The 22,024-nt window shown below is 49.1% G+C and overlaps 1 protein-coding gene across 3 annotated transcripts in view; it reads right to left on the bottom strand.

The window, feature by feature from the left end:
- Window positions 1-18,483, bottom strand: part of COL2A1 (collagen type II alpha 1 chain) — a 67,001-nt gene extending 48,518 nt beyond the window's left edge. Inside the window, exons 1-16 of one of the 3 annotated variants that reach the window (XM_073318617.1) lie at window positions 18,410-18,483; window positions 16,489-16,606; window positions 12,756-12,962; window positions 11,187-11,203; window positions 10,693-10,725; window positions 10,526-10,558; window positions 10,381-10,434; window positions 9,570-9,671; window positions 8,119-8,196; window positions 7,266-7,310; window positions 7,097-7,150; window positions 3,176-3,229; window positions 2,908-2,961; window positions 2,086-2,139; window positions 1,939-1,992; window positions 248-292 (exon numbers count right to left, since the gene is read on the bottom strand). In XM_073318617.1, coding sequence (XP_073174718.1) covers window positions 248-292; window positions 1,939-1,992; window positions 2,086-2,139; window positions 2,908-2,961; window positions 3,176-3,229; window positions 7,097-7,150; window positions 7,266-7,310; window positions 8,119-8,196; window positions 9,570-9,671; window positions 10,381-10,434; window positions 10,526-10,558; window positions 10,693-10,725; window positions 11,187-11,203; window positions 12,756-12,962; window positions 16,489-16,582 — 978 coding nt within the window. In that variant the 5' untranslated portion in view covers window positions 16,583-16,606; window positions 18,410-18,483. Of the gene's footprint in view, window positions 1-247; window positions 293-1,938; window positions 1,993-2,085; window positions 2,140-2,907; window positions 2,962-3,175; window positions 3,230-7,096; window positions 7,151-7,265; window positions 7,311-8,118; window positions 8,197-9,569; window positions 9,672-10,380; window positions 10,435-10,525; window positions 10,559-10,692; window positions 10,726-11,186; window positions 11,204-12,755; window positions 12,963-16,488; window positions 16,693-16,977; window positions 17,046-18,409 lie in introns of those variants that run through there. The other 2 variants (XM_073318615.1, XM_073318616.1) reach the window with 2 other exon arrangements.
- Between the last annotated feature and the right edge of the window lie 3,541 nt (window positions 18,484-22,024).

Consider the following 22,024-nt stretch of genomic DNA (forward strand, 5'->3'; position numbering starts at 1 on the left):
TGTATGGGGATGTCAGGATTAGAGGGTTATCCTGGGCAAGTCACTACCATTCCCTCCCTTGGTCTGTCTTCTCTATTTAGACCATAAACACTTTGGGACAAGGCCTGTCTCGCACTCTGTGTTTGTACAGCACCTGGCACAAGGGAGCCCTGACCTCGGCTGAGGTTTGTACAGCGCCCGGCACAATGGGCCCACCCCCAGGCATTGCTATACTATAAATAATTATAATGGGGAGGCTCATACTCACCATGGGACCAGGAGAACCGTTCTCACCAGGTGATCCAGCTTCGCCCTAGAATGTAAGAGGCAAAGAGAATTAAGTCCCATCTTGCCCTTGTCCCCGATTCCTATAAAGAGGCAGACTCAGTGCTACAATGCTGCTAACACCCACACTGATTCCCACGGGGGAGTCATGCAGGCAAAAGAAATCCCCACGAAATGACCATTGGGGTCCTCATGCACATCCATAGCTATAAAGAGGGCGGACATACACAGCCAGCTGTCAGCAACAGCTCTCGCTGCTGGAAAGTGGGAATGGGGGTGGGTGATTCTCCCCGGAGGAGTGAGATGTTCTAGGGGGTGCTGCTGAAGGGGCAGGGCATGGAAATGGATTACGGGGCATCTATTAGGGAGGAGATGGATTAGATGCTACTGCTGGGGTGGGGCACTACTAGAAGAGCTATACATGGGAACCACCTTGGAGGGAAACACAGACGCTGCATTGAAGCCCATGGACACTGAGGCGGCGAAGGGAATTGCTTAGCGGGAAAGTGGAAGCAGGGTACGGGACTGTGGAGACAGCTTTCCTGCGTGGCCAGTGGGGAGGGATAGACAATGAGCACCAGTAGGTAGCACTAGTCACATTTCTCTCTGCTTCTAATATTGGCCCTGCCCATTTCATATTCCCAGCACCATCTTTTAGGGTTGAACGGAGCTGATCTCTAGTACTGAGGCATTTACCAGATCAAAGGCCTTAGATCGATCGATCGATCTCCATACACCCCATACTATCTATCCATCTATCTATCTATCTATCCATCCCCATACACCCCCTCTATCTATAATCTATCCCCAAACATCCCTTCTATCTATCCATCTATCCCCATATACCCCCTCTATCTATCTACCCCCAGAGACCCCCTCTATCTATCCATCCATCCCCATACACATCTATCTATCTATCTCCATACACCCCACACTATCTATCTATCTCACCATCCCCATACATCCCCTCTATCTAACCTAAAATTTTATCTAATATCAAGACCCACATCTGTTTATCTATATCTATCCCCATACACAGAGTCATAGATTCGTAGCATTTAAAGCCAGAAGGGACCATTAGATTATCTAATCTGACCTGGAAATCACATTTCACCCATTTACTCCTGTGTTGACAGCAATAACTTGTGTTTGGCTAATGCACGTCTTTCAGGAAGGCATCTGGTCTTGAGTTAAAGACATATTCGTCTATCTGTCTAATCTCAAGATCGATATCGATGCAACCACTTGATTCCAGGTCTCTCATCTATCTGTTCTATTCTGTCTAACCTGCCTCGAATTATCTATCTAGGTTTCTACCCCGGGCCTATCACCCCAGCACCTGGGCCGAACACCAGCTTCACTTGCCGAGCTAGCTGAGTCACTCAGCCAACCTGAGTTCAAATCCTGATTCTGCTACTGCCTTCCTGTGTGAGCTTGGGCAAGCACCTTTATCCCACTGGCTCTGCTTCTATTCAGACTGTGAGCTCCTTAGGGCAGGTACGATCTTTCACTATGTTTTTATCCAGCGCCTAGCCCAATGGGGCCCTGATCTCGGAGTTTCCCCCTCTAGTTACTACCGTAATCCATGTAATAATTAGCAATACTAATAACTTCCCAGTGGTCAGTTTTGTTTCAGATGATAGAAACTGGAATCCTGTTGGCTAAACACCTCACCTTAGCACCTGCAGCTCCTGCTTCTCCTTTGGAGCCGTCTAACCCAGGATAACCCTAGGGAGAGAAGCAAAGTCACGGTTACTCTCCCAGTGAGCTCGAGCAAAGGGAAGAGCCAATGCTGTGCAAGTCATAACCACACGTGCTTACTCTGTGACCTTTGACTCCTGGGAGACCTGGGGTTCCTGGGAAGCCTCGAGCCCCCTAAAACGAAAGAAACGGGGGTCAGTCCAAACGAAAGGCAGGGAATACAGAAGTGGGCAAAAACGGATCAAGTTTCTCAAATATGTTCAGATGTTATATTGTTAACAAGCTCCAGGAACAGGAAGTAAAGCATTCTTACTGTGCTTTGTTGATCAGGGTAACAGATAGGGCCAGATTAGACTAACATATAGAATCAGATTATGGGGTAATATATATAGCGCCATATTACAGTAATATATAGGGCCATGTAGAGTAATATAGAAAGCCAAATTAGGATAACATATAGGGCCAGATCAGGGTCACATATAGGACCATAATGGGTAATATGTAGAGCCAGATCAGGGTAGTCTATAGGGCTAGATCCTCAGCAGGTGTAAATCAAGGGACCTATGCCAATTTACACCATAGAAAATTGTTTGTGACGGGCTTGAACCAAAGCCCTGCATCTGAATTGCTGTGAACGTTGGGGAAGTTCAGAAGCCCGCTGTCCCTAACGGTCCCTGATCATTAGTGGGCAGGGACTTAAATCCAAGTCTAGCCTTCAGTCTGAATTTTGAAGCCCTGAGCCCCTCTCTGGTGGTAACAACCTGATGTCTTTTTGGCAAAAATCATTAGGTTTTAATGGTTCATTTCCCCCAACTTCTCCTGGTTAAATAACAAAAGAGACAAGAGACTCTGATGGGCTGGTGACTGCAGCCTTCCTGCCATCCAGCCATGCCTCTGGGACACATCGGTATATACTGGACGTCAGAGCCTGGAGCCCTATACCTGAGGGCCAGGGGATCCGCGTTCACCAGATTTGCCGGGTTTGCCTGATTCGCCCTGAGAGAGAAAGAGAGAGAAGAAAATCCCTTAGCTGCCTTCAGAGCGATCTTGGAGCGAGGCACAGTGTAGCAAGAACCAGGGGGCAAAACCCTCTGCTCTGATCGTTGATACATTCCGTTTTGCATGCTGGCTGCTTGCCTTCCAACCAGCTTTGATGTCAGTGGCTGGCAGAAGCTGCCCTGCAAGAAACAAGTGGCTACAGAATACTTACGTCATCACCGGGTTTTCCAGGTGGTCCGGGAGGCCCTCGGGGACCCATTGGACCCTAGAAGGACAGACAGAGCGAGTGTGACATGTGCAAGGCAGGCATGGCATTCAGAGAGAATCAGAACCTTTTTGAATTGAGTCACAATAATCTATATTATTAAGGGGGTCTCGGGGTTTGGGGTCGTCACAGTACAGGGCAAGAGGTAACTCGGCTAATGGGCTTCAAAGGCAACGTTATCTCAAAGGGGAACTACAAATCCTTGCATTGGCACCTGCCTTTTTGCTGGGGCTGTGGGTTGGGGATTCCTAATATTCTGCACTGGGGCTAGGCAAAGGGTTATGGGGGAAGCTCACTAACCCTTCCAAAGAAGACTGAATAGTTCGGGCCCAGCTAAAACCAGCCTCCCTGGGACCATGCATATGGCTGATTCCAACATCATTCTCCATCTCAGAAAAGCTCGGGCTCTGGGAGTCCATCCCCAGATTCAGGTGGCCAGAGAAAGCTGGCAAGGGAAGAAATTGGCCAGTCAGGCTGGGGAAGAGAGAGAAGTCCAGCTACTTTCCCCAAGCGGCCTGCGCTCTATGCCAGCCTGGGATGGTGTCATGCTGTCATCATGTTTACATCACACTGCCACATGGTGACATTGCGCACTGGAAATATCAGGGTCAGGGTTTGCTGAACTAACTCCCCACTGCCCTGGCCACAACCTGGAAACTTTCTCTGGAAATCTACAGCAGCTGAGTGGCTCCTCCCAAATACCCTCTGCTTCTCTGGGTGAGGAGGGCAGGGTGCAATAAACAGAGCCGTAAAACCTCTAGCTGCGAGCTTGGCAGCTCTCAAAGGCTAAGCGGTGTTGGCCTGGAGGGGAGACCTCCAAGGAAAGCTATGGCTTCTGTGGGAAGCAGGATCAGTGAACCAGAAGAGGGGGCTCAGCACTGAACCAATGGTGGGGCACCGTGTTGCCAAAGGTGCTCTGATGGGACACAAAAGCGAAGTTCTCCCCATTAAAGACACTGTCAGGTGTTTTGTTAGAGCAAGGTTGTAGACTCCAAACGGCAGCTCAGACTGCCTGCCTAAAGCCAAGCTCCTCTTGGAATGGATATTCCTTGATCCCAGTTTGGACTCCATCCCGTAGCATTACCCCATTTAGCGCCAACTTGCTAGGGGTTTATGTAACCTAGCTTCCAGAGACCCACCCCTGCCCGTGGAAGAAGATTCCACCCCTGACCCATCTCACCATCAGGAAGTTTCTCCTGACATTTCTCTGAATTCTAACGCTCTCGTTAATTTCCTCTCATTGCTCCTCGTTGGGATAACCCCCCTGGAGCAAACTAAATGGGCCCGATCCTCGGGTGGTGTAACTCAAAGTTGGCATCCATGGAGATACATTGATATAAACTAGCTGTGGATTTGACGTCCACGCTCGCTGATCTGAGGAGGACAGCTGCTCCTGCTTATGGAGTGTCTAAGTCAGAAGAAACAATACCACTATGCTCATGAGACTGTTTTTATCTCCCTCTCCTTCTTGGCTCTTGCTCAGCAAAGCTCTTTGAATCATTTCTCTTAACCCAATACCACCTACACCCAACTGATCTTCTTTGAACTCCCTCCAATTTGCTGATAACTCTCAGCCCCCAACTGGGGAAAGTCATACTAGAGCATCGGTTCTCTTCTATTTCCATACCCCCCATTCTCCCCATTGAGCCGGGATCTAGCTAGCCACCCCCACAGTGAAGGATGGTGTAGTGGCTAGGGTGCTAATCTAGGACTGGTTTCATCGCTTTGGGCTGGCATAGACTTCCTGGGCAAGTCACTCAGGCCAGAATCCTCAAAGGTGGGAAATCAATGGGAGTCTGGTGACTAAATACCTTTGAGGATCTGAGCCTTAGTTCTCAGTTCCACAGCCGTAAAATGGGATTGACACCACTTCCCTACCTCATAGGGTGCTGTGAAGATAAACACATTCAAGATTGCAAGGTGCTCAGAAGCTACCGTGATGGGGGTTGGATAAGTACCATGGATAGATCACCCACTCCCTGCATTTAGCAAGGGCCGGGTGGGTTGTGACCCCCCAGGTTAAGAACCTGTATGGAAGCATTCGAGAAGTGTTCTAATTTCCCTGCCCTAGGATGCCTCTGCAGATGTAGCTCCAAACTGCTCGCCCTGTTTGCATTGCAAACTCCTGTCCAAGTGGCTGATTATCATGCCTCTCTCTCTCTTTTAACGTGGTCGGTTCCTCCCTCCCCTTAGTTGGCTTGTACGAGGACTAAGGAGGGATGGGATGAAACTGAACAAGAGGAAAAATACAGGTTGGAACATCGGAGGGGGGGGAAATGTCCTGATAGTGAGATCTGTTATAGGACGCTCCCAGGGTAAGCAGTCGAAGCCCCACGGCTTGGCAGGACTGGAAAAAAACCTGTTAGCGTAAAGAATGACCCAGAACTGGCTAGGGTGAGGAATGGATTAGATGATCCTTTACTGTAGTCCTTTGGATCGTTCCCACCCCGCCCAATGGATTAGCATTTGTCCACGCTGCATCTTATGTTGCTATTTTCCAGGTCTATCCGGGCTCCTTCACAAATTTTTCCCGTTCCTGAATGTTGTTTGCAACTCTCCCAACCATAGTCTCATCTCCCAGCCACATTAATGGGCTGTTTGCCTCCCAGACCATTAATGTAGAGGTTATACAGGACCGAATCTAACACCAAGGCCTGTGGTGCCCCACTGTATAAATTACCCTTGGTCATAGGTAGGAAGGATAGTCTCATGGGTAGGGCACTTGTCCAGGACTCAGCCGTCCTGGGGGCGGGGGGTATCTATTCCCATCTCTGCTACAGACTCCCTGGGTGGCCTTGGGAAAGCCACTTAATCAACCCAGTACCTCAGTATCCCTGTCTTTAAAATGGGGTGTTATCTTTCTCTACCTATTTTAGGATAACATCCATTAGTGTCTGTCAGGCTCCCAGGTGCTACAGTGATATCAGCACAGAGCCACATTGAACCACGCCTTGCCAATTGTGCCTCTCCAAACCAATGTGAGACAGGCATAGGATCAAATACCTAATTCCAACCTCTACGTATATTACATCGACTGAGCTCCCCTGCTTCCTAGATCCTTGCCCCCCGTCTCTCCATCACCATCGAAGCTGAGCCCCTTGGTCCTTTTGTCATCCTGCCATGCAAAGTGATCGACTGCGTCTGGACTTACAACTCCCCCTCCCCCACCATCACTGCCACCAACCCTGCAGCTCCTCCAGCGTGCAGCATCAGAGCACACCCTCGTCACGCCATGTGCCCCTAAGATACACACACCGAGCCTGATTCTCATGGGCACTAAGGCCCCTTTACACCACCTGAGCAAGACAAAGAAGCCTTAAAGTAGGAGTGAGCTAAAGGTGCACCCACTTTATTGGCACCTTACATGGCCAGGGCAGTGCACACGGTCTTTGTGTGGCTCAGAATCTGTCCCATTAATTCTGTTTCCTTTCTATTCAGCACATTGATCATCAGCCTCCTGTGCCTAAAGCCGAGGCTTGAGATTTTTCAAATCCACCGCCAGGAATTAGAAGCCCAATCCCCATTAGTTATACTGGGACTGCGTGACCAAATCTCTTAGGCCCCTTTGAACATCTCGGCCTACGTGTCTAATCTAAGCATTCCCTCAGTCTATCACCCCAGCTTTGATTATCAGTGATATCATAGCTGAGACTCAGAGAAGGGTGTTTTCTGCTCAGAGAAGTTGGCATCGGGGTCTCTTGGTGGAGAGACTTTTTGGAATTGCTCAGGGCAGCTCTAATGTAGCTCACGTTTCTGGGACGTTTGCGGGTGCAGCTGGGGTGTTGGCCATTTGCATGGGTAACTGAGGTGTCGATTTGTGCCGGGTCACGGCCCCTTTGGCCAAAAGCGAAGCTGCTGGTTACTCACAGAAGTTCCAGGTTCCCCAGGCTCTCCAGGGTTGCCTTGAAATCCTTGAGGGCCCTGCAACATAGAGCAAAGGAGCTTCATTAGCCATCTCAACAATGATGCTCTATATATTCGCTATGTTATTTTACCCCCAACGAGACAGATTGCTCCTGAGAGAGCAGGCACTTACAGGAGCTCCCGATGGTCCTGGAGGTCCTCGCGGTCCCATAGGTCCCTACATTGGGAAACAAAAATCACCGTCGTTAAGAAAATCTCTAAGCCCCCCGCCAAGTGAAAGGGGGCGAGAGGTTTCAGCTGATGGCCCATAAAGAACAAGGATCTTTCCCCCTCAGCAAGAGAGGATTCTGAAATCATCCCTCTTATATTCAGCCCCTCCGGAGACACCACCAAGAACTACTTTTCCTTTAGAAGCTACTTGGAAGGGGGCGGGGGGGAGGCAGCACGCTTTCTTCTGGACTGTAGCCATGTTTACTAAGCCCTGCTTTTCATTTACTGCTTGCCAAGAAAGGCTGGAGAGCAGAAATTTCCTGCTGGAAATCTTGTGGGATCTTGAAGAACAGTAGCTGCTGTCATGCATTCCTCAGCCCATGGTCCAAAAGTTACAGAGACCAACCCCTAAACAAAACGTTCTATAACTTTCCCTCCCAGGAGAGTCTATTTAAACAATTTGGCCTGTGACTTGGGATGCCCTGGCAAGCAGAGCAGAAGCCGAGGCAATTAAGTCATCTTGTAAATCCTTGGTTATGCAACCATTTTATAGTAATTTTAGTGGGTTGTGGCTAGGAGGATAGGGACAGAATCTCGGCGGGTGAAACTCAGCATGGACTTCGATGGGGCTGTGCTGAATTCCACCAGCTGAGGATCTGGCTCATAGATAATATCGAGCTGTGTTTTAATGGCCGGATTTTTCAAGTTGCTGAGCAACCCCCAGCTCCTGTCAACTTCAACCCTAAATATCAGGCCTCCCAGAAAGAGGCCGCATAGTGTCCCGGTTGCTAAAAGGAAGCAGAGAGCTGTCTTACCATAGGTCCCTGCATCACACCCAACTGAGCGCCACCAGCCTTCTCATCGAATCCTGACGCCATCTGAGCAGCAAAGTTCTGCAAACAAGACCAAAGCACAGACGCATCTGAGTGGGATTCTTTTTCATAATCAGTCAAGCCATGCAATGGGCATGCGGGCTGCAAAGTGATCACTATTGATATCCTAAAGTTTTTGGTAAAGTATTTATATTGGTAAAGTATTTGGATCCGTTAGGCACTGTACCCTGTACTTGATAAGCAACCATTTCCGTGTCTCAGAAAAAATCAAAAAGAGGGTTTTTAGACTTGTTATTTGCTAGACATCGATTTGCAGTAAATATGCAAAATGTTCCGACATTTCATTTTAAATTTCCTCACGGTTATTACTTCGGGGTCAGCCTTTTTATCTGATAATATTTAGAGGGGAGAAATTTCTTTGAAGAATAAGAAAAAATCATTTAAAAAGGCCAAATGACTTTGGTTCCGTCATTTGCTCTGATTATGTTTTGCTTGTAACAGAGACACAAGTGAAGGGCACTTTCCAACAAGAGAAATCATTCTGTGTTGTTTTTATTTTTTTAAAGAAACTGCCCAAGAGTTCCTTATAAATCTGAAGTGATTCATTCATCTGAAAGACCAGGAGATTAGAAAACTCAGGCACAGTGAATCTAAATATAGTGCACAGCATTTGGAGTAATTAAAATGTGCCTTTCAATGGGGCACCATTGAGTTAAATTTGCACCAAACAATAAGCTTGGTCTTGCACAAGGTAAGCCCAACAGAAATGTTTCCTTGGATTTTTTTTGAAGCTATCACCACCCTACCTGTATCTACCTGCCCCCCTACCCCTCCACACACATCAATCACTGCGGGGTTGGGCTAGTGCATGGGAATCACAGAGTAAAATTGACCAGGAACAGAAGTGAAGTACTAAAAGATTCCCTTGTGGTATTTGTAGCCTTGGGCTACCTCATGAAAGCCACAGACTAGGAACATTAGTGAAACTTTAAATATTCCCAAGCAATGTTTGCTCCCACTGGCTGCAGCTGTGGGCTAGTGCAAAGGGTACCCTAGAGTGAAACTGACCAGGGACAGAGGTGAAATTGACTTGTGAGCCAGTGAAATGCTAGAGCAATAAAGGCCTTTATTACTGTATGTCTGCACAGTGTCTAACAGCGGGGGGCGGGGATCAGTAGCTGCAAAACAAATAACAACTAATGGGGAGGAAGCAAGTTAGCCGATAAAAAGTCTTGCATTCTGAATAATCGAAAATGTTGTTATTTAATTTTTCATAGGAACCCTAAAATGACATAAATATTCCTATTGAATCAGTGACTCCAGCTGAATTATACAGTATCGGGACACACTCCCAAAGGCCCTTTCAATCAGTCTGTGCAGCCATATGTCCTGGATGTGAAGGTTCAAAAAAAAAAACACTTGAGGATACTCACTCCGCCAAGCCCAGGGGGCCCTGGGGGACCCGGGAGCCCTGGGGGTCCGGGGTTTCCAGGGGTACCAGGTTCGCCATCTCTACCCCGAGGGCCAGGAGCACCCTACAAGGAACAAAAAAGAAAGGTGACTCCAGACAGACGCCCAGGAGAAGCTAACTGCAGTCTGCGCCCTGATGTGACATGAGTCCTTGGAATGCAAAAGGTATAGTGTATATTATCAATTCTCTACCATTTGGTTATTTGTAATCAATTATGAATTCTATATGCTCCATTATTGTTATGCATTAAGTATAATTATAAATAGAGAGCGGTGCCTTATTCATCGGCACGTCAATGGCCCACAGCGTGTGTTAATCACACATCATTCGTTATGAGTAGTAATTTATTATCGGTGACAGATTGCCAGGCATTAAGGCCTGAGCAACCTTATTATTCATCCAGAGTGGTGCTTTATTCATCTGAATGTAGGCAACTCACTGCACATATTAATCATTTTACACATGAATTACATTAATTAATACCACTGTTATGGAGCTTAGTTATTGTTAATGTAGCACCATAATGGAACCATGGTGCTTTAGATATATAGGGTCCTGGTCCATGACTGAGTCCCCTAGACATCCTCCTCAGCACAGATGGCAAGTTCTCTGCCCCGATGAGATTACAGTTTAATCTGAAAGACTATTATTCATGTGTTAAGAGGCAGTAATATTAAGAGGGGGATGTGCCACATTGATGCTTTTGGAAGCATTTTAACCCCTGGTTTGTTTTGTTTTTTTGCTCTGTGTTGGTTATTTTGTCTTAAACTCACTTTTTCGCCTTTATCCCCACGGTCGCCCCTTGGTCCTTGTTCCCCTGCAGGTCCCTGAAACAGGTGAGACAGGAGGAGTTCAGTAGTCTCCAATGTTTTGCCCACAAACATTCAAACGATGTGATAGAGAAAGTAAGCTCCTCACCTGTGGTCCAGGTGGTCCTCTTGGTCCTACGACCTGGGTGGGAGAGAGAAACATAGGAAAACTTAGCTGAGAAGGACGCTCACACGGGATTCTCTCAAAGCACCCTATGTGCCCCTATGGGAAATAAATGAATGGAAGACATGCAGAAAACTCAGATTAAAACTTACATCTTTAATATCACCGGGTTCCCCTTTTTGTCCCTGCAATGCAAAGCAGCTGGAATTAGAACACTGACAATTCTGCACACAACTGATGTGTGTGATTATGCATCCCGCCCCCTGCCTAGCCCACTGCTAGACCCATCACAGAAATGCAGCTAATCCCCATCCTGTGTGTCTGCACAATCCTGCAAAGAACTGAACAGAGCACTTCAGCATGCTCTGCGCTTTAAGCACATGAGTAGCTGTATAAGCACCCATATAACTGCATCCGCACTGCCGGGTTGCACCGCTTTAACTAGGCCGGTGTAATTAAAATGGTACAACTTAGTGTGTCTATCTGGAGTCTGATTCTGTTTCACTTCCAGTGGAGTCATTCCTCATTGACAACAGTGTCAACTGAGAACAGAATCCGGAACGCTACACCCATGGAACTGTAATAAAGGCCAAAGAAGGGAAAATGTGCTGGTGGTCATGATGAATAATACTAACAATGATCTCACCTTGGGGCCAGGTTGCCCTGTTGAAATGAGAGAGAGAAAGTGTCAGCATCATGATGAAACCCACCATTTCAGCTCACAAAGATGCACACGACAAGGCATTGGATAAGAGGCCAGGGACGGATGTGATTGGGGCAACCTCAGTTTCTCCTCTACAACCAACTGCCTGAGTGTTGCTGTCACTGCTCTGCTGGAGGGGTGGTAAATTGGCCAGCATTTCACAGATACAGGCAAGGCTTCATGCAAAGCATCGTGGGATAATAGGCTTCCGAATTGCTAATGGCAGGTGGCGAAAATTGCTCATGAAATGGCTAATGAAATTGCTAATGGCAGGTGGGCTCGTCACTTTGCCCTTCCAGAAATGACCAGGGCATGGTTATGAAGCAGCCAAAGAATAATGCACTCAGACAAAATAAGTAGGTTAAAAAAAAAAAAACCCCACCAAAACCAAGGAAAATCTTCTGAAGCCAGCGTGCCAAAGACCAAAAAAGGCAGGCGTTAAAAGCTACATTCAGCACAGGTCCAAATCAACATGATTGCATTTCAGGGGAAAATGTTAACATTTGCTCTCAACCCTTCGCTGACACTTGCGGGCTCCAAGGCATTTCCTAATTAAAGACGGGGGCACATTGGAAAGGTCGCCTGTATCAGCAAAGGGTTAAAAAAGGCAACTTCTGCTTTTGACGGAACTAGAACAGAGAAGGTCTTCGAAACAGTGGCACTGAAATAGCTACTGGCCTCAGCTGAGGATCTCAAAACACTTCACAGATGGGAATGAATTATGCCCCAGGCTGGGAGAGTTTTGTGACCCATCCCCATTTTTCAGCTAGGGAAACTGAGTTTTTTTACAAAGCCAGGCACAGAACCCTGACCTACATGGAGGCCTGGCCTCTCCTTTGATGCTCAGGACCACCCATGACCCCCTTGAACTTGGGAGTTCTTACATAACCTTGGGCTCAAGGTCATTTTGGCGGTAGTATGAAAATTAAAAGAAAAGGAGTTTTGATCTTTGCTAGTACCAGAAGGCATGTTTTTATATCACAGCAAGAGAGCCTTTATTCTAGGTGCTATTCCTACTCAGCTCACCCTGCAATTTCTGACCCTGGTGTAGTGGTTAAATACTAAGGAAACAAACCAAAAAAAAAATCCCATGCACTATGTACTTAGCACTGTCCAGTTTCCGCCTTCATGGCTTAGAAATCTGCAGGCTGTGGATTTAAATCAGGCTTCTCTGGTGCATAGAGACTTGATTCACTGTCAGGGCAGAGACAGCTTTGGTTTTGTCTTGCTGCCTTGGTAATTACTACAATATCTTTAGAATCGGGGCTGTTAGACTAATTGATTATGTTAATTATCTTTCTTCTCATCTGTGATTTGACCACACTGTTATTTCAGACCTTCTACACCCTAGGCAAAGAGACAGACCCAAATGAGTCCATGAGAAGTGGCCTTTCCTAGCTAGGTCCCATGGATGTTCCCGTCTTTTGCTGGGTGCTCATCCATTGGGGGCTATTGATCTTTGCAATTATCTGGAGTAATTTATTTATGGAAGGGAAATAAATAAATTACGACCGCTGACAGCAGGTTGGTCAGTTGGGCAGATAGGGCAGCATTCTCCGAAGGGGATCTCGGGGCTGGGACAGTCTCTCATTTCTTCGCAGATTATCTCGTCGCAGAGGATAGTCCCAGTATCACAGACACAGATCCGGCAGGGCTCGGGTTTCCACACATCCTTATCACTATACCTCTGCCCATCCTGCACACAGCTGCCTGCCTCCTCTGTGCCGAAGGGAAAGGAAGGGAAGGGGGGAAATGAGATGCGGTGGGAAGGGAGGCAAAAGGGAGAAAACCAAAAGGGAGAGAGAGAGAAACAGGGTCATACTATCAGCATCAGTTATAGCAATCCCATACCAATTGCAATAGGGCATAGAAATAACCTCCCACGTTCATGGTCCAAGCCAGCTCCCTGCCAGCTCCCAGGTGGGATGGTTCTGGTTCTCCCATCTTCCTTCAACATCTCACAGATTAGTACATGGATCTCTTGGCCACTCCAGAAGCAGAGCAAAACATGGAGGCCTGATGATAGCTCTTCGGCCTCCTCAAGAAGATACTGTGAGGAAGAACTGTCCTGAAGGCCCAGGGCTCTTGTGCTATTGACACGGCTTAAGGTTCAAGGCTTCCCACCTGGCACTTTATTAATTTCCCATCACGGTCACTTTCGCTGAGAGAAACTAATGACATAGCTGTGCCCATGAGTCAGGTAGAGTTCTTAGCAGCCACAAGCTATGTCCACTTTGGTCAAGCTCAGCTCAGCCCTCTTGTGCCTCCTTCATGAACCCCCTGTGTCTCTTTTCTACAGGGGCCTGTGCGTTTTTCCAGCAACCAGGCCTGAACTGGGTTTCACACTAGTTCTACACGGGTGTCATTCCACTGGCTCCAGTAGAGTTACTCTGGATTTACACTAGTGTAGATGGGGAAGCGAATCAAGTCTGGATTCCCTTTCTCAGCACTGCCAGAAGGGGCAGGGTTACACCAGTCCGCTTCGTTTAACATCATCCCACCAGAAAAAAATATAAATGGGGAAAAGGTGGAGAGAAAAGTAACAAAGAAGATTCTTTAAATCCCCCCTGGCTGCTTCTGGAATGCACTGGGCAGACCGAACCCTGTGATGAACAAAGAGCAGCAGCCCTGGCTCATTCTCTCCAGGCAAAGGCTGTTTTTCTAATCAAAACACCATAAACGAGAAACAAACTGAATCAAAGTCAAACCTATGAATGGACCAAGGAGCCCGGGAGGGCGGGGGGGGGGGGGTGAATGGTTGCAGCCATGGGGGGGGTGCTTGCAGGGGCCACAAAAAATGCAAAAGAAACAAGCATCCAACTGTTATTGGGAGAGTTCATTATAATATTGTCCCAATTATAACAGCTCAATAGAAGGGGTTCTTGACAAGGGGAGACCCATAAAAAATATACGTGCCTCTTTGACATATGTTTCTTTCTCTCCCCCCCCCCCCCCAGCCAAGTGAATGTCTGAAGCCCTGATGGCAGTAGTTGAGATGACAGGGGGGGTCTTTGTGCATGGAGCTGGGGCACCTTGGGGAGCCCAGGGGACCCTTCCTCTCATGAATGGGCCTTTTCTCGAGCACACACAGAGCTTGATTCACGTGGCGCTGTTAGGAACCTATTTAAATAAATAAGGGCAGCATTTCAACTCCATCTGGAAGCCATCGCTGCCAATCTCCCCTATGCAAACAAACTGCTCACAACGGGGAATTGAGTTCCCTCCATGACCTGGAGAGAACTTTTGCAGATGAGCCTCCCAAAAGAGCTAAAGCCATCTGAGCAGAAAATAAGTTCCTCTCCTCGGAAACAGGGTGCGATTCTTTGCTTCAGAGAAGAATAAAGCGCAAGGCATGCTCGGTTACGCCCATTCCTTGTGCTGCACACCTGAGGGATCCAAGCACATTGTGAAGGATGCTAAACATACTTTAATCTAAACTAGAGAGGGCAGACAAGGCGGGAGATAGCAGCTTAAAGGAACCGCTCTGCCAAATTTTGGTGTACAATCAATATTCCTGCGGGGAGATCATCCTTTTACAACAGACATAGGACAGAATGAATGAACCGATCAGCATCGATTGACCAGGAATAGGAAAAGGAAACAAACCCCCGTTGCTACAAATAGACTGGTTCCCAAAGTGCAGCCCCCAACTTCTGAGTTCTCTTGGGGTGCATGTGGTGTAGGAGCCAGAGCTAGGGCGGCTGCCGCACCACCTGGCTTGAAGCGGTTTCCATCCTATCCAGGGTTTAAAGGCTGGTTCAGTGGATCTCAGCACCCCCATTATACAAATCGTTCCAGCACGCCTGGTATGTGGTCGGATGGAGGTGTCTCACTGGGAACTCTTACAAATCCAATCCTTTTGTTAAGAACTAAGCAAACTGAAAATGGCCTAGCAACTCCTTTGCGCCTGAATGGAAGGAATTTCAGCTCCTTTTTGCTGGAATCTCAGGCTGATTGTGGGAAAGACAGCATGGCCCAGAAGCAGGCAAGCAAGGAGGTATTTTCAGGCATTCTCTCTCTCTCTCTCCCTGCAATTGATTTACAGTCTGGAGCATATGGAGACAGGGATGGAATTCAAGCAATAGGAAACCTGCCCAAACAAGTGAAAAAAAAATCCTTTCTACCTAATAAAGTTTCCAGCTTCCAGGCTGAATAATATGCCAGATCAGAAATTTTTCTGGGGTAGGGGGAAGGGCTGGCTGTGCATCGGACTTTAATGTCACAATTGCACAAGAGGATCATTTTGTTTCAAAAAGCAGCAATTGAAAAAATGGTAAAATGTTGGGGGCAGGGAGTGGGAATGTGCTCCCCCACTTGTCCCCTTGCTTTCCTCTTTGGGTTCAGATTGGAGGGGGGCGGGGTTGGAAGGTGAAGGAGAAGTTGGACAATCTGTCTAGTGTGTCTGGAATGCCTCTGATCCTCCAGGTGGCCTCGTCTCGGGGGGGGGGGGGGGGAGTTTCCTTTCTGATCCTTAAACCAAAAGTCTGTTAGCTATCAACTTCTTCTGCACCTTACACACCAGCCCCAACTAAGAAGTGGGTTGGGATGAGGAGGAAAGCTGAAGGCTGTACAAAGGTCTTTCTTTGTAAGTCTCAGACTCTGGCTTGTCTATCTCGGAATGTCCCCTTTGTCTAGCTCCCCCTGTGAACCCCCCCATCCCACTCAGCTTTGTTGCATTAACTCTTTCAGGGCCGCAGGAGGTGGAGAGATATTTTGTTCTCCCTTTGGTGGGATCTGACCTGACCAGGTTATATTTTCCTCTGAAAGCCCTTTTCAGGGTGGAAATCAACTCAAGGAGGGGGATGGAAGCCAAAATAATAGGCAAGGAGGGGATTCACGACTGCAGTGTTCTTCTAAAGCAACCAAGCATTACAATGAATAGGAAGAAGTCTCTTCGCCAATCAGTATTTTGTCATCCCGCAGCAGTGAGCCTCATCCAGACTCCAGAGAAGGTACAGAGTGGGAGAAAAGGCAAATCTAAAGAGGAGCAATGGAAACCCCTGAGCTCAAAATCAAATACAGGGAGAACAGGAGGCCAGTTTTCCAGGTCTTAAGGTACTTTTTTTTTTTTTTTTAAAGCCAGGTCTCCCAGGCCTGCAACACTTGCTCCTACCAGCCCATCCTTCCCTCCCAGAAGCAGCGGTTTCTCTCTCTCTCTGTCGCTCTTTCTTCCATTGCTTTCGTGTCCAGTTCCCCCTCTCCCCCTTCAGGATAAATTTTAAAGAAAGGAAAAGGTGCAACTTACGAATATCCTCTTCCTGACATCTGACAACGGCTAGTAAAATGACCTGCGCGGCTGCCAGCAGCACTAGAGTCCTTGAATCCACAAAGTTGAACATGTCTAAATGTTAGACATGCAGGACCTTTGTGTGTGGAGCAGAGAAAAGGGAGGAGGTTGGTTTCCCCAGTGACTACCGAGCCTTCATGCAGCCGAGTCCCCCCCGATTTTCTGGAAAGAGCAGGAGAATCCAAGGTACCTAGGCCCCAGCAGAATCGCCGCGCCGTCTGCTCTGGGCCAAGGCACCGCAGTTAGATGGCCCCTCTGCCTTCCAGGAGCCGGTGTATATGCCCCGATCTCAGTCCTCCCCTGCCCCCCAGCTGCGCTGTAACTTGAGACCTGAGCCCCGTCCCCAGGGCTGGAGACCCCTCCTCCTGCCCGCGCTTCAGTGCGGCCCTGGAGCCAAAAGGGGCACGAAGTTAGGGAGGGGAAGGAAAGGGAGGGGAGGGTCCCTACCTACCCCACCTCCTCCCCGAGGAGGGGCGGCGGGCAGCGCTGTGTCTCTCCAGACGCACGCCGGGATGGGGCAGGGAGAGCGGCTCCCGTCCCTCTCCAAAGCGCCGCGCACTGGAGGAAGTTTCTCCAAAGGCGCGCGGCGCGCTGCGCTCCCCTGGCGAGGCGTGGGGGAGGCAGCGGGGGGCCAGGGAAAGCCCCGCTCCGGGGAGGACGCGCAGCTGGGAGAGGAGAAGTTGGGGGAAGTTTCCGCCGAGGTTTCCCGGGCCCGTGCGGTGCAGCGGAGAGCGGAGGATGCGGAGCCACGGGGGCGCGGCTGGAGCTCGGAGGGGTCTTTGGCCCCCCTCCCGGCTCCGGCGTCTGCACCCGGGCGCGGTGCATCCTTCCGGAGGAGCGTTCCGCTCTCCAGCACCCCGGCCCCGGTGCCAGTCAATGAGGTGTCACTCCGTTCGTTCCAGGGCAGAGGCTCCGGAGTGACACGGGTGCGACTGAGTTCACACCCTAGCCTTTTCGCTCCCCTATCTCCCAGCCCAGACCGCGGGCCCCCATTCCCTCCCCGCGCTCTTCCTTCCCAGTCCAGACCCCGGCCCCCTCTGCTCTCCCCTTCCAGCCTGGCCCCGGAACCTTCTGCCCCTCCCCTCCCCCCGCGGTCCCATCGTCTGCAAGCGGCGTGGTTTCTGGAGGTGATTTGCAAACGGGTGGGGGGTAAGATAGGGATTTCGGTTAATCCCCTTCCCCTGGCATCAGCCTCCGGGAGCCAGGTATCCCTTTCTCTACCCCCCCCCCCCCACGTCCCCCAAAGATGAGGCACTCAAGCTGCAGGGTTTGGGAATCCTGCCCCCTTGCTTGTCCCCAGCCTGGTAAACGCTGGTCCTATCGGCTGGGGAAAGTGGAGAGGGGCGAGGAAAGAGATCCCCACATGCCCCCGCTTTCAGGTCCGGGCATCTCCTTCTCCAGCCCCAGTGGTCGACAGCTGCAGGGGCTGTGGTCCTGCAGGAGGATGCGGAGGGGGGAGAGGAAGGCTATGGAAAGGGACGGGTGGCGGAGGGCGCCTTTCCCCACAGTCGCTGCCTGCTCCGTTCTCTTGATCGGATGCCGCGGATCCCAAAGCTTTAATCCCGGGGTCTGGCAGCCCCCGTGGGGAAACTGGGGGAGCGAGAGTGGGTGCGTGGGGCCATGCAACCCCTAGCAGAGCTGGGGGGGGGGGTTGCGCTGTGCTTTGCAAATACTAGTACAGCTGGGGGACAGGGGGGTCCCTCTGATTTGCAAGCCCTAGCCCAGCCTGGGGGAGTTCCCCGGGTTGCAACCCGTGGGGCTGAGGGACAGAGAGGCGCTGGGTTCTCCCCGGTCGCCCGTCAGCTGCATTCAGGCCCCGAGTCAGCAACCGACTGAAGCACGTGCTTCACTGTCCGCTCACAGGCTTCCAGTGCCGCACCTGCCTTGCGGAATGGGCGGGAGCTTCTCCCCAAGCCCCTCCCTGGGGTGCAGAGAGCGCCCAGCCCTGTCCCACCGCCCCTGCGGCTGCAGCTCCCCTGCCACGTGCGCACACGCCGCGTCCCCCGGCCCGGCGCTGTACGTGCGCGCGTGGCCGTCCCGGGAAGTCTCCAGGCTGCGGCGGGGACAGCGCTGGGCGCACGCGGCAGCGGCTGGGCAAAGCCTGACATTTGCGGGGCGGAGGGAGGGGGGGGGGGAGGAGTTGCGCCACTCTCCCCAGCCAATAGCAAGCTGAGGCTCAGAGCGCCCATTGGCGGAGGCGCCCATCATGGGGTGGAGCTTGGCGCACCAGCCCTCGAGCCAGGCCACCTTTAAAAGGCGCTGCCCGCGCCCCAGGGCGGCAGAGAGTGCAGCGCAAAGTCGGGGCGGCCCGCCGGTCAGCTGCTGGGATGCCTCCCTTGCCGGGAGTCCTGGCCGCTAAGAGGGGAACCGGCAATAAAGCACAGCCGCCAAGCGCTGCCCCTCTCCATTGGTGGCTTTTTATGCAGATTACACGCTGCTCTGATCTGCATCGCCTTTTTGCATATGTCCACAAACTTCTGCTTACAAATAGGGTGGATTCAGCTGTGCTGAATCATAGAATATCAGGGTTGGAAGGGACCTCAGGAGGTCATCTAGTCCAACCCCCTGCTCAAAGCAGGACCAATCCCCAATTTTTGCCCCAGATCCTTAAATGGCCCCCTCAAGGATTGAACTCACAACCCTGGGTTTAGCAGGCCAATGCTCAAACCACTGAGCTATCCCTCCCCCCTGAGGCAGCCCTGGTTGAATGAGGTCCTCTGTTTATCTACAGGACAGCAGCTAGGTAAACTACCCACACACACACACTGCAATGGGGAAATCCTGCAGGTTGTACATCACCCAAGACTCATCTCTGGATGCCAGTTAATGTCAAAGGCTGCGGCCTGCCCTTTATACAAAGATTTTCCTAGAACAGTTCCTCTTGGTTAATCAGAATGAGCTGGGTATTTCCCTTTAAGCTCTGCAACAAGGCCCTTGTCCTCTGTCTTTTCTTTTTTTTCTAGGCATCTTTTGTGTTTGGAATGGAAATAACTATAGGATTGCTGACCTCTGGAAAATAAATTAGGCCGTGAAAAGATCAGCAATTGTGCATTTGTGCTTTGCAGGGAAAGTACACTTTTTTACTCGGGTGGCTCTGACAGATCATTCAAGGAGCTATTTCTCTTAGATGCTTTCTTGCTGCACCACAGTTAAGGTTAAAACAGTTTATGCTGAAATCTAAATTTCCCAAGAGCTCTCAAATCCAAATGCATCATCAGATTGGCTTGAAAATTTCTAGGCCATTTGAGGGCCTGAGGAGGAGTTGATGGGGCAGATTAACCTGGGGATTCCCAAGATACAGACCCTCCAAAAATGACCATAACAATTATTTTTACTTTTTTTTTTGCACATAGCTAGGAAAAGGATTGGGGGCTCAGTTATATACAACAGAGGTTGCTGGATTCATCTAGTGCCTGACACTGGTGCCATCCCCAAAACCCAATAACTGAAAAGGTCAATCACATGCAACTTGGATTTTCTTCAGCTTCCAACACGGAGTCTTCGAATTGTTAGCCTGGAGTTAACAGTAGCTCCAGAATCAACAGGGACAATGAGATGCTTTTCTAAAGCTGTTCTTAACTAAGCCCTTTATTTTAATACATTGAGAGAGTTGCCACCATCTCTATCTCTGCAGAGCTACCTGCATTGCTTTGGTGTTTTTTCCCCCCTACAAGCAATAACTGGTAGATTTAAGGAATTTAGACCTGAATTATTTCACGATAAAGGAGCAGAGGTGAATTTTCGAAGTGGCCAGATGTTATTTTGGGTGCTATGAAAATGGGGACTTGTCAAAGCAATGCTAGCTGGATGCAAAAAGTCCACTATTATGAGCATCCCTGGTCAAAGCCCACTAAGCTGTTTAAAAATGTCACCGCTTCCTGGCCCTCAGTCAAGACACTCTAGAAATCTTTGCATAGGACGACAGCCGCATCAGCCCTGAATGGAGAGAACAGGCTCGTAAATAGGAGTGGGGGAGCGCAGTGTGTTTCCACGATCAATGGCTGCAGAATAGGGTTTGCCTTGGCAAGATTCCACAGCATATCTCTTGCTCTCTGCTCAATGATGTTCCAAGGTATCAAAGCAGCTCATAGTGATCAACCACCCTTCCAGACTCCTCTTGCACGGGCAATCCCACTACATCCACGTAATCATTATTATTTCTATGACAGTATTGTCTAAAGGTCCCAGAGAAGAGCAGGGGCCCCCCCCCATTGTTCTGGGCACAGTAAGAGACCGTTCCTGCCCTGAAAAGCTTATAATCATCTCTTTGACGTGTTTTGACGCATGTTTGTCTTTTGTAGCTTGGGCCGTGCCTTGGGCCTGATCCAATCAATGCCTATTGGGATCATTGCTTAAGGAGGCTTTAAATTAAGTGGTGCACAAATCTAGTGCTGCCTCTTGTCTTCACAGGGTAGAATTGCACCCTCTGAAATCAATATTCTCAGCGCTGGTTTATCACAATTACTACTGAGTAGCTGGATAACTAGAGAGGGGTTAAAAAGAACTCAAGGCTACTTTTTCCTTATGCAAAGCTGCTGGAGACAGTGTCACTTGCAGTGAAACAATATATCGGTGCTCTGTGCCTTATAATCAAAGGCCCAGGGTCTATTCAATTAAACTGAAAGGTGACAGATTTAACATTGATCAAAGGAAAACTAGATAAGTTTATGAATGATAATATGCTGGAGTTCCCTGCAATAGCAGGGGACTGTACTCAGTATCCCTTCCAGTCCTATGTGCCAGTGAAATGCTTTTAGACACAAGGCATAATTAGACTGCAGAATTCATTGCCACGGGATGTCAATCAGGCAGCGTTCCCAGATGGACTGAACATTTACAGCGCTAACAGGAAAAGCCAGCATTTTAATAGTTAATGCTAACGAACTGCTTCAGGGCTTAAAATCTATTAGCCGTGTTTGCCAAATTGAAGTGTTTAAAAAATCATGGTTGGACTCTCCAGAATCACAAAGTTATCTTATAAATCATGAGATTTCTCTTTTTTTTAAAAAAAAAAATTGCACTATTTTTATTAATCGGTTGGTTTCTCAACCTGGAGGAGGCTCTCACTTCATGTTTGCAAGCCTGCAACCATGAGGGCTAGAAAAAGCTAGTTTTAAAAAAAAAGAAAAGAAAGCCGAGAGTCTCCCCTAATCCCATGCATCCAGCAGCTGGGGCTTTAAACTGCACACTCTTCATAGTAGCATGAAATAAGGAACTGGTTAAAGGGGAGACCACAACGGGTCATACTGAAAGGTGAACTGCCAGACCAGAGGGAAGTTACTAGTGGATTTCCTCAGGGATCGGTCTTGGGACTCATCTTATTTAACATTTTTATTAGTGACCTTGACACAAAAAGTCTGTGTGTGCTAATAAAATTTGCAGATGACAGAAAGTTGGGAGATATTGCCAGTACAGAAAAGGACTGGAATATCGTACAAGAAGACTCAGGCATGCTGTATTTAAGGTTAGGACAAGACCTTTATGTAAGTTCTTT

The sequence above is a fragment of the Lepidochelys kempii genome, chromosome 20 (genome assembly GCF_965140265.1).
Source record: "Lepidochelys kempii isolate rLepKem1 chromosome 20, rLepKem1.hap2, whole genome shotgun sequence".
Taxonomy (NCBI): Eukaryota; Metazoa; Chordata; order Testudines; family Cheloniidae; genus Lepidochelys; species Lepidochelys kempii.